Source organism: Dendropsophus ebraccatus, chromosome 6, assembly GCF_027789765.1.
Source record: "Dendropsophus ebraccatus isolate aDenEbr1 chromosome 6, aDenEbr1.pat, whole genome shotgun sequence".
NCBI lineage: Eukaryota > Metazoa > Chordata > Amphibia > Anura > Hylidae > Dendropsophus > Dendropsophus ebraccatus.
The window spans coordinates 14388282-14406218 of record NC_091459.1 but is presented as its reverse complement, the minus strand read 5'-3'; the positions used below and the strand labels follow the sequence as shown (position 1 = coordinate 14406218).

The 17937-nt window shown below is 43.3% G+C and overlaps 1 protein-coding gene and 1 long non-coding RNA gene across 3 annotated transcripts in view; one reads left to right on the top strand and one right to left on the bottom strand.

Moving 5' to 3' along the window:
- LOC138795454 (uncharacterized) overlaps positions 1 to 17937 on the bottom strand; it is a 102238-nt gene that overhangs the window by 40144 nt on the left and 44157 nt on the right. Inside the window, exon 4 of one of the 2 annotated variants that reach the window (XR_011363612.1) lies at positions 14454 to 15575. The exons of the other annotated variant lie outside the window; for it this stretch is intronic. This is a non-coding gene — a long non-coding RNA (uncharacterized lncRNA). Of the gene's footprint in view, positions 1 to 14453; positions 15576 to 17937 lie in introns of those variants that run through there. 2 annotated transcript variants of the gene reach the window in all.
- The window catches only part of DLGAP2 (DLG associated protein 2), a 180352-nt gene that overhangs the window by 133483 nt on the left and 28932 nt on the right, over positions 1 to 17937 (top strand). The window contains exon 8 of the mRNA XM_069974533.1: positions 10206 to 10558. Within this exon, the coding sequence (XP_069830634.1) occupies positions 10206 to 10558 (353 nt within the window). The remainder of the gene's footprint in view (positions 1 to 10205; positions 10559 to 17937) is intronic.

Sequence of the window (17937 nt, the reverse complement as noted above, 5' to 3'; positions counted from 1 at the left end):
AGCAAGGAAGAAGCCCTTCTCCCTGTACATGTGACTGCAGCCTGGCCCCATCCCCCGCCCCCCACAGCGTCTCCCGGCTCACAGATGCCCATAACCCCGCACCCTCTCCCCACGGAGACACCAGCAGTGTGATCCTCCGCTCTACCTCCTCATGGGCAGAGACATCCTCTACTGATCCTTCTGTGTGACTGTGAGTATATATGTCTATCTCTGTGTGTATGTCTGTGTGTTAGTGGAGTTTGTGTTTGCTCTGTGTGTGTTAGGGCTCTGTGTGGTAGGACAACAACTCCCAGCATGCTCCTGTGTGGTAGGACAACTCCCAACATGCTCTGTGTGGTAGGACAACAACTCCCAGCATGCTGTGTGGTAGGACAACAACTCCCAGCATGCTCTGTGTGGTAGGACAACAACTCCCAGCATGCTCCTGTGTGGCTGTGTGTGGTAGGACAACAACTCCCAGCATGCTGTGTGGTAGGACAACAACTCCCAGCATGCTGTGTGGTAGGACAACAACTCCCAGCATGCTCCTGTGTGTGGTAGGACAACAACTCCCAGCATGCTCCTGTGTGTGGTAGGACAGCAACTCCCAGCATGCTGTCTGGTAGGACAACAACTCCCAGCATGCTCCTGTGTGGCTGTGTGTGGTAGGACAACAACTCCCACCATGCTCCTGTGTGGCTGTGTGTGGTAGGACAACTCCCAGCATGCTCCTGTGTGGCTGTTTGTGGTAGGACAACAACTCCCAGCATGCTCCTGTGTGGTTGTGTGTGGTGGACAACAACTCCCAGCATGCTCCTGTGTGGCTGTGTGTGGTAGGACAACTCCTCCCAGCATGCTCCTGTGTGGCTGTGTGTGTGTGTGTGTGTGTGTGTGTGTGTGTGTGTGGTAGGATAACAACTCCCAGCATGCTCCTGTGTGTGTGGTAGGACAACAACTTCCAGCATGCTCCTGTGTGTCTGTATGTGGAATACAACTCCCAGCATGCTCCTGTGTGGCTATGTGTGGACAACAACAACTCCCAGCATGCTCCTGTGTGGCTGTGTGTGGACAACAACAACTCCCAGCATACTCCTGTGTGTCTGTATGTGGAATACAACAACTCCCAGCATGCTCCTGTGTGGCTGTGTGTGGACAACAACAACTCCCAGCATGTTTCTGTGTGGCTGTTTGTGGTAGGACAACTCCCAGCATGCTCCTCTGTGGCTGTGTGTGGACAACTACAACTCCCAGCATGCTCCTGTGTGGCTGTGTGTGGAATACAACAACTCCCAGCATGCTCCTGTGCGGCTGTGTGTGGACAACAATTCCCAGCATGCTCCTGTGTGGTTTCTATGTGGCTGTATGTGTGTCTGTGTTTGCAGGATATATATACTGTGTGTCTGTATGTGTCTGTGTAAACAGTATATACACTGTGGGAGAGATTTATCAAACATGGTGTAAAGTGAAAGTGAAACTGGCTCAGTTGCCCCTAGAAACCAAAGAGTCTGTGAGGAATGAAAGGTGGAATCTGATTGGTTGCTAGGGGCAACTGAGCTAGTTTCACTTTACACCATGTTTGATAAATCTCCCCCTGTGTGTCTGTATGTGTATATCTATCTGTGTAAGCAGTATATACAGTGTGTGTCTCCAAGAGATAGGCTTGGGATGGGCTACAATCAGCCGGGGGGGGGGGGGGGGGGGGGGCGCCAAAAGAATATTCTGCACAGGGCGCCATCTACCCTAAGGCCGGCCCTGCTCTGAGGACAAGTTGCTGATGAACTGTCCCAGCATTACAAAAAAAGTACAACGTTGTAGATAAAGCCTGCCTGGGACTTGTTAACATCAGTTGTCTCAGAAGGGAGGGGGGAAGAGGGGGAGACACAGAGAAAAGCTCACACAGAGATTTTTGTGTTTTCAGTTTACTATGGATAGCAATATATCAAAAGTTATGTTTGAGTGGAATTCCCCTTTAAAGGGGTACTCCAGCGGGGGGGGGGGGCACTTTTTCGCTGGGAGCGGGGAGGAGGTGGCTGAGGGAAAAGGCGTCCACTCACCTCCCCGGTTCCAGCGGCGGTTCCCGCATCATGGCGCTCCGGCCGCTTCCTGGTGTCTGACGGGGGCCCGAGCCGTGACGTCTCAAGTCCTTGAAACGGATCCCGCCTCCTTCACTGACTGGCTGAGCGGACCTGAGACGTCACGATGCGATGCGGGACCCGCCGCTGGAACCGGGGAGGTGAGTGGACATCTTCCCTCAGCCACCTCGTCCCCGGTCCCAGCGAAAAAGTGCCCCCCCGCTGGAGTACCCCTTTAAGGGCAAGGAGTGGGAGGAGTGCTCATTGACATACAAAAACCTATTGACCATCTGTCAAACATAGATGTTTGTGGTGCTGGTTCATCAGTGGTGGGTATCATACATGGTCATATGTGGTAAACCCTTCATATTGCTCAGATCAGATCAGACCAGATGATATTTATCGCCGCTTAGTTCTGATGCGGGCGCATCCATGCGCGCCCGCATCAGAACTCTCCACTGCACTTTATAGTGTGCACTGACAGGGTTTTCTGCGGCCGCTATTCCCTGAATAGTGGCCGCAGAAAACTGACATGTCAGTTTTCTACGGCGCCGCTAGGGATCCTGGCCGGAGTGTATACTATGTGTATACACTCCGGCTGGGATCCCTTCAGCCTGCAGCACTACGTAAGTTCTGTGGAAATCACGTCCGTTGTTTCAACGGCCATGATTTCCAAGGAACTTACGTAGTGTGAACATAGCCTAAGAGTGTAGAGCAAGGGCTGCACAGACATCACTGACAATATATATACATTAGATATATATACATTACCGTTCAAAAGTTTGGGGTCACATTGAAATGTTCTTATTTATGAAGGAAAAGCACTGTACTTTTCAATGAAGATAAGTTTAAACTAGTCCTAACTTTAAACAAATACACTCTATACATTGCTAATGTGGTAAATGACTATTCTAGCTGCAAATGTCTGGTTTTTGGTGCAATATCTACATAGGTGTATAGAGGCCCATTTCCAGCAACTATCACTCCAGTGTTCTAATGGCACAATGTGTTGGCTCATTGGCTCAGAAGGCTAATTGTTGATTAGAAAACCCTTGTGCAATCATGTTCACACATCTGAAAACAGTCTAGCTCATTACAGAAGCTACAAAACTGACCTTCCTTTGAGCAGATTGTGTTTCTGGAGCATCCCATTTGTGGGGTCAATTAAACGCTCAAAATGGCCAGAAAAAGAGAACTTTTATCTGAAACTCGACAGTCTATTCTTGTTCTTAGAAATGAAGGCTATTCCATGCGAGAAATTGCTAAGAAATTGAAGACTTCCTACAACGGTGTGTACTACTCCCTTCAGAGGACAGCACAAACAGGCTCTAACCAGAGTAGAAAAAGAAGTGGGAGGCCGCGATGCAAAGATAAGCACATTAGATTCTCTAGTTTGAGAAACAGACGCCTCACAGGTCCCCAACTGGCATCTTCATTAAATAGTACCCGCAAAACACCAGTGTCACCATCTACAGTGAAGAGGCGGCTGCGGGACTTTGGGCTTCAGGGCAGAGTGGCAAAGAAAAAGCCGTATCTGAGACTGGCCAATAAAAGAAAAAGATTAAGATGGGCAAAAGAACACAGGCATTGGACAGAGGAAGACTGGAAAAAAGTGTTGTGGACGGATGAATCCAAGTTTGAGGTGTTTGGATCACAAAGAAGAACGTTTGTGAGACGCAGAACAAATGAAAAGTTGCTGGAAGAATGCCTGACGCCATCTGTTATACATGGTGGAGGTAATGTGATGGTCTGGGGTTGCTTTGGTGCTATAAGGTGGGAGATTTGTGCAGGGTAAAGGGATTCTGAATAGGGAAGGCTATCACTCTGCACCGCCATGCCATACCCAGTGGACAGCGCTTGGTTGGAGCCAATTTCATCCTACAACAGGACAATGACCCTAAACACCTCCAAATTGTGCAAGAACTATTTCCAGCAGAAGCAGCAGCTGGTATTCTATCATAGGTAATGGAGTGGCCAGCGCAGTCACCAGATCACCACCCCATTGAGCTGTTGTGGGAGCAGCTGGACCGTATGGTACGTCAGAAGTGCCCATCCAACCAATCCAACTTGTGGGAGCTGCTTCTAGAAGCGTGGGGGGCAATTTCTCCAGCTTACCCCAACAGATTAATAGCTAGAATGCCAAAGGTGGGCAATGCTGGAATTGCTGCAAAAGGAGGATTCTGTGACGAAAGCAAAGTGTGATGTAAGAACAATGTTATTTCACATACAAATCATTATTTCTAACCTTGTCAATGTCTTGACTCTATTTTCTATTCATTGCACAACGTATGGTGGTAAAGAGGTGTGACTTTTCATGGAAAACACAAAATTGTTTGGGTGACCCCAAACTTTTGAACGGTAGTGTGTATATATATATATATATATATATATATATATATATATCTCCCTTGCTAAACGATCATTGAGCTGTGTAAAAGGCCCAGTAAACGAGCGCCTATCTAGCATTACACTAGTGATCGGGTTACCATCAGCCTGTCTAATAGAACAATGAACAATGCTGCCAATAAAGAATATTGCTGTGAGAAAGGAAATAAACACATTTCACAAATAATAATAAAAAAAAAAAGGAATATGTTAATAATATGGCTGCAAGTATAGAGTGTCCTTGTTATAGGAACTCTCACTGTATTCCAATCGAAGCGTGCCGGAGGGCTTACTACACTGTTTGTTTAGATTAAATGGGGTGATCCGTCATATGTAATGGAATATAAAAGTGGAGACATTGCTTATGGCAACACAGATAGCGCCAACCTTATTGGTCGCCCTGAACAACCCCTCCACTTTTCCATTGCACTAGTTTCCATAAAACTCCTTGCGTGAATTTTGGTAAGTAGCGTTGTAGTGTTTGTTCCATAAAATGATAAATACAAAAAAAGAAAACTATTAAATAGTGGAGTATTAACCCTTTGAAGACCAGCCCCAAAATGACGCAGTGGACGGCTCTAATTTTCATTTTTGCGCTTTCGTTTTTTCCTCCTCTTCTAAGAGCTCTAGCACTTTCAGTTTTCTATCTACAAGGCCATGTGGGGGCTTGTATTTTTCAGTAGTAATTGTACTTTGTAATGGCGTCTTTCATTCTACCATAACATGTATGATGTAAACCCAAAATTATTATTTATGAAGATATAAACTGGTGAAATTGGAAAAAAGAATGCAGTATTGTAACTTTTCAAATTTTTTTTGACTATTGTGCCTATTGTGACTCTTATAACAGTTTTATTTTTTCACCTATGGGGCTGTATGGGGTGTCATTTTTTGTGCCATGATCTCTAGTTTTCATTAACACCATATATGTGTAGATCGGACATTTTGATCACTTTTTATTAATTTTCTTTACATATAATGTAACAAAAAATCTGTAATCCTGGCACTTTTTCCCCTCTTTTCGTTTACGCCGTTCGCCGTACGGGATGGTGATTGTTATATTTTAATAGATCGGACAATAATGCACGCTACAGTATAGAGATGAGTTATTTACTGTGAGCTCCTTTAAAGGGGAACTATCAGCAGGTTAGATACTGGGGCACTGAGGTGGAAGATATGTGTCTTACCTTCCAGTCCCACACTGTCCGCTCCCGAGCACCGTTAGGAGCACTGTTGCATTATCCGACCCACCCCTTCCAATGATAATCAATGGAGGGGGGGCCGGGACAATTAGGAAAATATGTGTTTTACCTTCCTCATCTGCAACAGTCCCACTCCGCTCTGGAGCACCGTTAGGGGCCCTGCCACGTCATCTGGCCAATCCCTTAAAATTATAAATAATAGAGGGGGGAGCCGGATGAGGGTGCTACAGAGCGGAGTTTTCCCCCGACTAACAGCACAGGACCAGCTCCTAGGAGGAACAGTAAGAGACATACCTTCCTCCTCAGCGACCCCAGCACTATAGGGGGCTATCAGCAGGTTGGATTTGTCTAACCCGCTGATAGTTCCCCTTTAATACTAGAGATGAGCGAATTTACAGTAATAGCGAAGTGAAGCGCTTCAGTATCTGCAATCTGCTCATCAGCCGGCTGCTTTTAAACTGACCGCCGTTCCATGTTGCTCATTTCCAGGTGTGGGGAAAAGCTTTATCCAGTCCTGGGAAACTGGGAGAAGTTTCCCAGGACTGGATCCAGCTTTTCTTAGCACCCGGGGAGGAGCGACACGGAGCAGCTGTAAGTTATAAGGCAGCCGGCTGACGAGCGGATTGCAGATAATGAAGCGCTTCACTTCGCTATTACTGTAAATTCGCTCATCTCTAATATTAAAGAAGCTCCCAGTAAATAACTAATAACTTCTAGATGATTCTATTATTGTATCGGTGCCAGATTTAGTCATATCTACACTGGGAAAATGGAGCGATGGGTACGGCAGATAACACTCCCACTGACTTGTTAATAAACCATGACGATCAGTCACCAACCAAAAATTGTTAATCAGAAAAGCTGGAGGCAAAACCTGTTCTGTAAAATATATCATCACAACCAATAGAAAAAGAGACTAGATAGAAGCAATGAAGATTCTGACATGTCTCTTGCATATACTTACAGCCCGAGTGCTAATAGATATGATAGACTAAAGAGGAGGCAGATGAGCAGCTACCATATGGCATCCATTTCCATCTCATTCTGCCACTTACTTACAATAGTAAAAGACAGGTCCAATCATCCAGCGGACAATGGAAGGAGACAGCTCGCCACACGGATCCAATGTCAATGGACGGCTTCACATTCTGATGTCACAAACCATTCCTACTCTTGTACCGTCGTTCTGCCCCGGGGCAGATTGTGTCATCCCTGAATCAGGTTTTCCTGATCACATTTGGGGAAAAAAAGAGACATTTTTAATTAAGAAATGCAAAAATTCTGCTAATCAACACTTTGTGGTAATTGGGGATTGTGTAAACCGTAAGACGGATGCAAAGAGCTTTCCAGCAATCTATTTAATCTATCATTTAATAAATTGCAATTCTTTGTCTCCGTCTTCTGCGATCTGCTCTCATTTTCTCCCATTAAAAGGTTTTCTCGGATACCTCTTTTAAATAAGGAATTGTGCTGTGTATGGCATGCAGATATGGCAGTAAAGCCTTCCCGAGCCCTTCTGTCAATGTGTTACGTTACATTGTAGCCTCATGGGAATATTGGAGACACAGCCACCAGCATTGCCTAGGTGGCCCTCACCCTTCTACATATGTTTAAGACCGTAATAGACTGGTTCCTATTTCATTAAATTCTACTTCATTCTACCACTAAGAACTTACAGACTTTGCCTATTACTGTGTTCAATTTAAAGGAGAAGTCTGGCAAAAAATGTATTAAAGTATCGTATTGCCCCCCAAAAGTTATACAAATCACCAATATACACTTATTATGGGAAATGCTTATAAAGTGTTTTCTCCCTGCACTTACTACTGCATCAAGGCTTCACTTCCTGGATAACATGGTGATGTCACTTCCTGGATAACATGGTGATGTCACTTCCTGGATAACATGGTGATGTCACTTCCTGGATAACATGGCGATGTCCCTTCCTGGATAACATGGTGATGTCACTTCCTGGATAACATGGTGATTTCACTTCCTGGATAACATGGTGATTTCACTTCCTGGATAACATGGTGATGTCACTTCCTGGATAACATGGTGAAGTCACTTCCTGGATAACATGGTGATGTCACTTCCTGGATAGCATGGTGATGTCACGACCCGACTCCCAGAGCTGTGCGGGCTGTGGCTGCTAGAGAGGATGATGGCAGAGGGATGATCAGTGTCCCTCCAGTGCCCTGTGTCCCTCAGTGTCCCCCTGCCATCATCCTCTCCAGCAGCCACAGCTCTGGGAGTCGGGTCGTGACATCACCATGTTATCCAGGAAGTGAAGCCTTGATGCAGTAGTAAGTGCAGAGAAAAAAGCACTTTATATGCATTTCCTGTAATGAGTGTATATTGGTGATTTGTATAACTTTTGGGAGGTAATACAATTCTTTAATAACAAATTTCGCCGGACTTCTCCTTTAAAGATATAGAAATGGCCGTATATCAGTGACTCATACTTTAGAATAAAGCCCCTATTACACAGCCGATCTGGAAGAGCAAGCGAGCCCCGGCCTGTCAGGTCAGTGCTCGCTTGCTCCTCCTTCCCTGCTTGCTGCAGGCACTATTACACGCACTGATAGCAAGCAGGGGGGCTGCGGGAGGGGCCCAGGGAAGATAGTGGCAGTCTGCTGCCACTGCTCCTATTACACGGTGATGACCAGCAGACCATTGTTATCGTTCTATTTTTTTCAACATCTTGAAAGACAAGGATCAGCCGACATTGTGCATGTCGGCTGATTGTTGTCTTTTAACAGAAGCTATTAGACCAACGGTCGATAATCACTTGTCTAATAGAGCCTAAAGGGTCCGATTAGAAGAAGCCATTTTTAATGATAAACGATTGCAAACGAGATTGTTTATCATTAACCTGAAATCGTTCACCATATTACACAGAACAATAGGCGTTAGTTATGACCGTTACTATGATCGTTTACTCCATCTGATCCCAGCAAAAGAAGGAACAATATGGAATTATGGTGCGCTTACAAGGAACGATTATCGTTCGAATTTCACAATAACGATCGCATTTGAGCGATAATCGGCTCATGTAAACACAGCGAACAATCAAGCGATGAGCGAGAAATCGTTCATTGTGATCTTTCAACATGTTCTCAAATCGTCGTTCGCAATAAGATTGCAGATCGATTTGTGTAAACAGTCTTTCACAGATTCACCTTATGTGTGAGATGGGCTTAAAGGGGTACTCCAGCGAAAAGCTTTTTCCCAGTAATTGAAACACATTACAAAGTTATATAACTCTGTCATATGTTTCAATCACCTATCTGCCCCCCTTCCCTGTCTTTTCCCCCCTCAACCCCCCACCAGGAAGTGAAGTAATTTCATTCTTACCTAATGATTGTTGACCCCAGGAAGCCATTTTGTGTCAATGACATCATCAAGAGGGAGGCAGGTCTAAGCCCTGTTAAGCCTGCCTCCCTTTGTCAGATGACTCAGGTTGCTCAGCTCTGATTGGCTGAATAAGATGTAAGCTATATAACAGTTTTACAGATTCAGTTTGACATCATAGGAGACAAAGTGCATCATGGGAAAGCCCAAACCAGGAAGTAAAGAAAAAATGAAGCCACCAACTGGAGCTTCAGGGACCTGCAAACAGCGGGAAATATTAAAGGGGTTGTACACCAAAAAAATGTTTCTTTCAAATCAACTGCTGCCATAAAGTGCCAGAGATTTGTAATTTACTTCTATTAAAAAATCTCAAGCCTTCCAGTACTTATCAGCTGTTGTATGCCCAGCAGGAAGTTGTATTATTTCTAGTCTGGAGAGCAGGAGAGGTTTTCCAGTCTGGAGAGCAGGAGAAGTTTTCTATGGGGATCTGCTGCTGCTCTGGACAGTTCCTGACATGGACAGAGGAGGCAACAGAGAGCAGTGTCAGACAGGAAAGGAAACACCACTTCCTGCAGGACACACAGCAGCTGATAAGTACTGGAAGACTTAAGATTTTTTAATAGAAGTGAATTACAAATCTCTGGCACTTTATGGCACCAGTTGATTTGAAAGAAAAAAAAAATTGGTGAACAACCCCTTTAAACGATTAGCGATCATTTTGGTATCAGCATCAAAAGAACGATGAACGATTTTCTTGTTGGTCGTTTGATCAATGCCTGCATTTACACAAAGCGATTATTGCTTTAATTAAATAATTGATTAACGATAATTTGCATGATAATCGTCCTGTGTCATTGGGAATTAATAGTAAACATTTGGTCATGGTGTGTCTTTTGCAGAAGTATTGGCATTTTTCCATTCAGATCTAAGGGTGCCCTAATAATCTGTAAGCTCTTGTGAGCAGGGCCCTCACTCCTCATGTATGGATAATTATATGTATATGTCTGTAATGTCTAATTTTTGTCTGTTTGTGTCCCCAGAATTGTAAAGTGCTGCGGAATCTGTTGGCGTAATATAAATAAAAATTATTATTATGATCATTATTATTGGCACCCTAACAGCCATTTTTGCATGAGTAAAAATCATTTGGATTATTCTTACCTGACATTTAGAAATAAATAACCTTCTCACTTATGATTTATATTACTTACAGCTGTTTCGTACCCAAATTATAAGAAGACACCTCCTCCGGTTCCGCCACGCACCACCTCTAAACCGCTTATCTCAGTGACAGCACAAAGCAGTACAGAGTCTACCCAGGATGCCTATCACGATAGCCGGACTCAAAGGATATCCCCATGGCCTCATGATGGCCGGGGCCATTACAACTCCACGGACAGCCTGGATAGTAACAAGGCCATGAACCTTGCCTTGGAATCAGCTGCAGCACAGCGTCATGCCTCTGAGAGCAAAAGCAGTTCTGGTAGGAGCACCAGCGACAAAGCGGTTCTTGTGACCAAGTCAGATGAGTTCCTTAAAAAACGGCGTTCCTCAATAGGGATCCAGGTATGATTCTACTTGTCCATGTTACTTTTTAAGCTAAGTTCCTGCATGGTGGATATTCTGCAGATGATACAGTACATGAGATTTTCTGAATTTCCCCACAGAAATATTAGCAGACTTTGGATTGCACAGAGGTGCAGTCTGCAGTCAATCTGTAGCAAGATCTCCATGTAATCTTTGTTTTTATAGGTTGATGGTGAAGTATTCTTCTTAAAACACAGGATATATTGTAGGTTATTAAAGTGTATCTATCATTCTGCTTCTATAATGTGCCTACACTTACACTCAGCTATACATACTGCTGCTATAATGTGCCTGCACTTACACTTAGCTATTTACACTGCTGTATAGAAAAGTTTCTTTCACTGTCCTCCTGCACAGCTCTGTGATTCTCACTTTTTCTGATTGGCCCATGCTGAACACCCCCCCCCCCATCCCCATTGCTGTAATGTGACCACACAGACCTCTGACAGCAGCCCCGCTTCTCTATTCTGGCCTGTTGTACTACACTCCTACAATATTGGGATCTGCAGTTCCATCCTGTATCTACAAACTGCTGCTGTTTTTCAGGTTTATAGACTTCACTATACATTATACGCCACATGCTTGCTATACTGTACAGTAACTTATAATATGAAATATCCAGCTTTCTAAATGTTTGTTTCATTTGTTTTACCTGTTATTCAGAATTTTTAAAAAAAAATCATTATTTTTGGGTTGTGGAACCATTTTCTGCTTTTCAATTATTTATTATGGGGAAATTTCTTTTGGTATAAGAGTGGATTTGGATTAAAAGCACGGTCCCGGAATGAATTATGCTCGTAATCCAAGGCACCACTGTATATTACAATGTAGTCTATAGCGCTACTGGAAGTTTCCTCCCCTGCTCCCAATAGATAAGACAGTTCACCTACAGAATTTTTTCAGCCTTTCCTGCCATGGTCACAGAATGATAGGTATGCTTTAAGTGGTTAACTTAAAGGAGAACTCCATCTGGAAACCATTTTTTAGAAAGCATGGGGATCGTGAAAACAATAACATCCACTTACCTCCCCGACTTTGGCCAGCATTCAGCCACTGTGTCCCGCCTCTACTGCTTAATGGCTGAGCAGGCACGCCATGTCACATCCCATGTCTCATCTCAAGACCACAAAGCAGCCGGGGTCTGGATGGGCAGATTGCAGGCGGCAGTAGGGGGGTAAGAAGATGCAGGGGCGTAACTAATACTAAGGGCCGCCGCCTCAGGGGGCCCATCCCTACACTGGGTCTCCTGAGCTGTCATTATACTACCAAGAAAGATGCCTACCATGGTGGACACTATGTACTGGGGGGTAGGATACTAGGGGATATGCCTATTTTAGGGGACACTATCTACAGGGCAGATACCAGGGGAGATGCCTACCATGGGGGACACTACTGAAGATGCCTATCATGGAAGACACTAGGATAGATGCCAACCATGGGGGACACTAGGAGAGATGCCTACCATGGAGGACACTAGGAGAGATGCCTACCATGGGGGACACTAGGAGAGATGCCTACCATGGAGGACACTAGGAGAGATGCCTACCATGGGGGACACTAGGAGAGATGCCTATCACTCGGGGACATGACTAGCTAATATCTACTTGGGGGAATACCAGGGGAAATGCCTAACATGGAGGACACTAGGAAAGATGCCTACCATGGTAGACACTAGTGGAGATGCCTACCACGGGGGACAGTAGGGGAGATGCCTACCATGGGGGACAGTAGGGGAGATGCCTACCATGGGGGACAGTAGGGGAGATGCCTACCATGGGGGACAGTAGGGAAGATGCCTACCACGGGGGACAGTAGGAAAGATGCCTACCGTGGGGGACAGTAGGGGAGATGCCTTCCATGGGGGACAGTAGGAGAGATGCCTACCATGGAGGACACTAGGGGAGATGTCTACTATGGGGGGCACTATCTGGAGTGGATACCAGGGGAGATGACTAACATATGCTATCTACTGGGAGGAGGGCTAACAAACAGGGGGATTATCTACAGTGGGATTGGGGCAAGCAGGGGGACCCAATCAAAAGTTTCCTATAGGGCCCAGCCCTTTCTAGTTACGCCCCAGAGTAGATCTTATATTTTTTACCCACTCCCCGAGCGTTCCGAAAAAAGGGGTCCTGTCAGAGTTCTTCTTTAAATAAACAAAATGAAGAACCTCTCCCCACAATCCCGAGGAGGACCTTCTCTGAATTACAGCATAAGATAGAATCCTACTTATCAAAAAGAAAAAAAAATATTGCCATTTTTAAGATGAATAATTTGGAAACTATATTACATATATCCCTCTTAATTGGAATCATCATTTGAGATTATAGCTCTGATAGCTGTATAGGAGCAAAAACAATTAGAAACCAGCACAACGTAATAAACAGAATAAATATTAATTCTGGTGCAATGCTATGCTATAAATAAAAAATATATAAATAAAAAAATATGTTGGTAGCATTGGAATTCCTAGAATATAATGGTAAGTAATGGTAAGTATGAACAGTATAAATTCAAATAAATGTAATTGGGTTTTATTGACTTAAAAATCAGAGGAGTACTTATATAGACTTGGTTCATAAGGGTATCTGAGTGCTAAACAATTCAAGGATAACTTCAAAGAGTGGATTGGTTTCAGAAAGATAATCTCATTTAAACCGCACTTATACTGCACTCTAGATATATTGAAGTTTTCAAAGTGACGATTCTGGGAAAATATCCTTCTTGTGAACAACATCCACTTTAATGTCAAAGGATTTGTCATGTTTGAAAAAAGAGGTCTGCCTCCGTCTATAGGAGCAGCAGTTTAAAAAAAAAACATATAGGGGGAGATTTATCAAACATGGTGTAAAGTGAAACTGGCTCAGTTGCCCCTAGCAACCAATCAGATTCCACCTTTCATTTTCCAAAGAGTCTGTGAGGAATGAAAGGTGGAATCTGATTGGTTGCTAGGGGCAACTGGGCCTGTTTCACTTTACACCGTGTTTGATAAATCTCCCTCATAGTTATTAAATTATCTGACCCACATGCACGTTTCAACACTATTGATATTTAGACAAAAGAAAACTATACATATTATATTATGCATTGGTGACCATCCTGTGAGCAGGCGTAAATCATGGTAAGTGAGGCGCAGGAGGAGGCCACGCCTCCTCCCCGTCTCATCACACACCCCTAAGCTAATCGGGCGAGTGGGCATACTGCAGGTGTACGCCAGGGAGAAGGGCCGAATCTGCACCTTCTCCCTAGCGTACGCCTCAGGCGGACCTTTGATAAGTGTCCCCCTATGTGTATACACTCCGGCTGGGATTCCTCTGACTTCAGTGCAATGTACATTTTCTATTAATCACAGCCAGTATTGCAATTTGCAACAATGGCCGTGAGTAATAGAAAATGTACGTTGTGTAAACATGGCCTAAAGGGGTACTCTGCCAAAAAAAAATTCTTTCAAATCAACTGGTTTCAGAAAGTTATATAGATTTGTAATTTACTTCGATTTGAAAAATCTAAAGTCATCCCATACTAATTAGCTGCTGTATGTCCTGCAGGAAATGGTGTTTCCTTTTTAGTCTGACACAGTGCTCTCTGCTGACATCTCTGTCTGAGACAGGAACTGTCCAGAGCAGCAGCAAATCCACATAAAAAAACCTCTCCTGCTCTGGACAGTTCCTGTCTCGGACAGAGGTAGTAGCAGGGAGCACTGTGTTAGACTAAAAAGAAAACAACATTTCCTGCAGGACATACAGCAGCTGATAAGTATGGGAAGACTTTAGATTTTTAAATAGTAAGTCAATTCCAAATCTATATAACTTTCTGAAACCAGTTGACTTGAAAGAAAAAGATTTTCGCCGGAGTGCCCCTTTACTACACTGTGAATCTCTGCGGATAACATAACAAACAGCAATGAGTTAATACAAGTTTATTACGGGTAAGACTTGTAGACACACCATTCCATTTAAGCTCTACGAAATGTTAGGAGAGAACAAAACTGAACAATTACCACTCACGCATTAAATTGGATCGTTTAAAGGGGCCAATCGTGTTAACTAGCACTTAAAAAGGAATTACTTACTTTCCTGTTTGCCAGTCAGAGGCCACTGCGGTAAATGCATATAGAATCGCAGCCATTTAACAATGTTTTGTAGACAGTGTTTATTATCTGTCGCAGAACATTGGCGCCAGCAAATATGATTATCCATATGTTGTTCAAAGTAAGTTAGAAACAACTGACTAAACTGCTAAAAAAATTATGTTTTTGTCAGTAATTTTGTTAGAATTAGTTTTTGTTTTTAAATTTGGGTTTCACGCACACAACATGAGGTGGCTGCTGGGCTATACATCTGGTCTGCTGCGGCTTCCTACTGACATGGAATGTCAGAAAAAAAAATCTGTATGGCTAGGTTCACACAACGCCAAAAAAAGGCTGTTTTTATATTTAAAAAAAAGTCAGTTTTTCAATGCATTGTGTGCATTGGACGTCCGTCCTCCCATTGACTTTAATGAATTGCCATTGCAGTCAGTTAAGTCAGCAAAAACTGCCGTTTTTTATATATATATAAAAACGGTTGTTTTTTGACGTTGTGTGAACCTAGCCTAAACCTCCAGGGAATTACTTATTGTTTAAATGTTTTTCTGTTAAATATATTTTTAAAGAACTTTTGGTGACATTTTTTACTAATCTTCCATTTTTCTATCGATATTATAAAATAATCCTGATATCTTCTTGTTTTCATTTTCACCACTGGGGATAAAACTAAGCTGAGACTTCCTGTTGTGTATATAGTGATAAGAGGAGGCTGCTGTAAAGTGATCTATACAGCATTACAGCTTCATGTGACACCAGTAGATTGAGGAAACAATATCAGCTCCCTGTGGAATGACCATTTCAAAGGTCACAGAGCACGCTCAGTAATGTTTTACATTCATCTTAAGGGGACAGAGTCTGTCTATTGTCGTCTATGTCCATGAGTCTTGCTGTAAAGCACATCACTAAATGCTGTTAAAAAAAAAAAAAAAAAACAGCTCAGGATAGAGGCCCACATAACAATGTACAAAACATGAAATAAAAAAAGGTTACAGTTAGAAAATAGTAAATGATTAGAATAAAAGAAGAAGTTTTAAGTACCCGGCTCTAATCAGAAGAAAATTTAGGTAACACATTCCCTTTAAAGGGGTTACGCAGCGCTACAAAAACATGTCCACTTTTGCACCACTCTTGTCTCCAGATTTGGTGGGGTTTGAAACTCATTTCCATTGAAGTAATTGGAGCTTAATTGCAAACCACATCTGACCTGGAGACAAGAGAGGGGGAAAAGTGGCCATGTTTTTGTAGCACTGAATAACCCCTTTAAGTCAAGGTCACACAGCAGTGCATTAAAGCCTAATATGGTTGGTATAAGGGAAGACTAGATGGACCAGATGGTCTTTATATGCTGACAGTCTTCTACTTTCCTTCATGGTTCCTCCGTTACAGCTCTATACAGTACAATTTGGAGGTTTCTAAGAGTGTAATGAGGCCATGTGCAGGGGGGCTTAGAATTTTATACCGACATCTACATTACACGCTTTTTTTCCTGCAGAATAATGTAGATTAGGGTGAGTAATACCTTACAATACACATGCAATTATGGTGGGCCTTGAAATGTGGCCATTTAATAATGTGTTAGACTGTTTGTGTGAACAGGTTAAAGTGGTAGTCTGGCGCCCAACATTTTTTTTCAGAGTCAGGGAGGAGGTGGCTGAAGCTAACTACATGCACCTTCCTCCCCGAGTCCGCTGTCAGCCCCTCCGGATCCCTGGCCGCGTTCTGGTCTGAGTAGGGCCCCGGGTGGTGATGTGTTAGCTCCACTCAGCCAGTCAGCGGCCAAGACAGGTCCCTGCTATGGACCACCTGGCAGTAATATAATGCATCGTTATAGACCTCAATTTCTTAAAGGGGTTATCCAGCGCTACAAAAACACGTCCACTTTCTCTCGGAGGCAGCACCACTGTTCTTCAGGCGGACAGCGGAATCTGCTCAAGCATAGAATGGAATCTATGGTGGGGCGGAGAGTCAAGCAGGGGCGAGCGGCGGAATCTGCGGGATGTTATCCGCGAGAATTCCGTAAGGGTAGGTAAAAAAACAAAACAGAACCCTTGAGATTCTGCTGTGCAAGTAATGCGCTTTACTGCACCTCAGGCGGGGAAGAATAAATATATTTGTATTCTATGACCCATTGGATGATGAGTGATTTTATTTGCTTCTATTTTTTAGGATCTAAGTAGAAGCGCGGTAATGATGAATTATAATACGATCTATGGTAATAGCTCAGCCCTTAGGTATATTACCATTTACATAAGTAAGCTGGGTGTTTTTGTAGAAATCAATATGCTGAGGCGAAATTGTAAAAAAAACAGGCTGCTAATGAATTATACTTTCCTTCTCACCCAATGAATAAAGATAGAAGGCAACATAAAAAAAAAAAAATAAAAATAAAATAAAATAAAAAGCACAGCAATTTGGTGTGCTGGTAGATCAAAACCCTCCTCAGAAAAGTCGCCGCAGCTCGAGGAATTAATCTTAATAATTAAACTCCTTAAAGATAAGTGAAGCGAGCGTACATAATATTATTGGGTCAGAGGATTCCTAAAACTGCAAATATTTCCCTTCCAATCTTCATTAATAACTGGTTGGCACATTGTGCGGAGCGATTTCTGTTACTTTACTCAGCAATGTACACAGTATAACAGAATGGAGTTTACCAGGACTGGATTCAGCTTTCCAGGCATCCGGAGCGGCACAGAGTATAATAATAACTGATAGGCCGACTGCTGAGATAACTAAGCGCTTCACTTAATTTATAATGTCAATTCTCTCATTTAATCATACGGTACAGAGAATTGTTATGGCACATTCCCAAAATCTCGTAGCAAGAGAAGATTATATTAAAGGGCGGAAATCTTTTGCTTTCAAATTATCTGGTTTCAGTAAGTTATATAGATTTGTAATTTACTTCTATTTAAAAATTTCAAGTCTTCCCATACTTATCAGCTGCTGCATGTCCTGCAGGAAGTGGTGTATTATTTTCAGTCTGATACAGTGCTCTCTGCTGCCACCTCTGTCCATGTCAGGAACTGTCCAGAGCAGGAGAGGTTTTCTATGGGGATTTGCTGCTTCTCTGGACAGTTCCTGACATGGACAGAGGTGGCAGCAGAGAGCACTGTGTCAGACTGGAAAGAATACACCACTTCCTGCAGGACGTACAGCAGCTGATAAGTACTGGAAGACTCGAGATATTTTATTCGAAGTAAATGACAAATCTCTTGCACCAGTTGATTTGAAAGAAAAAAAAAATGGGGAAAGTATCCCCTTTAACAAT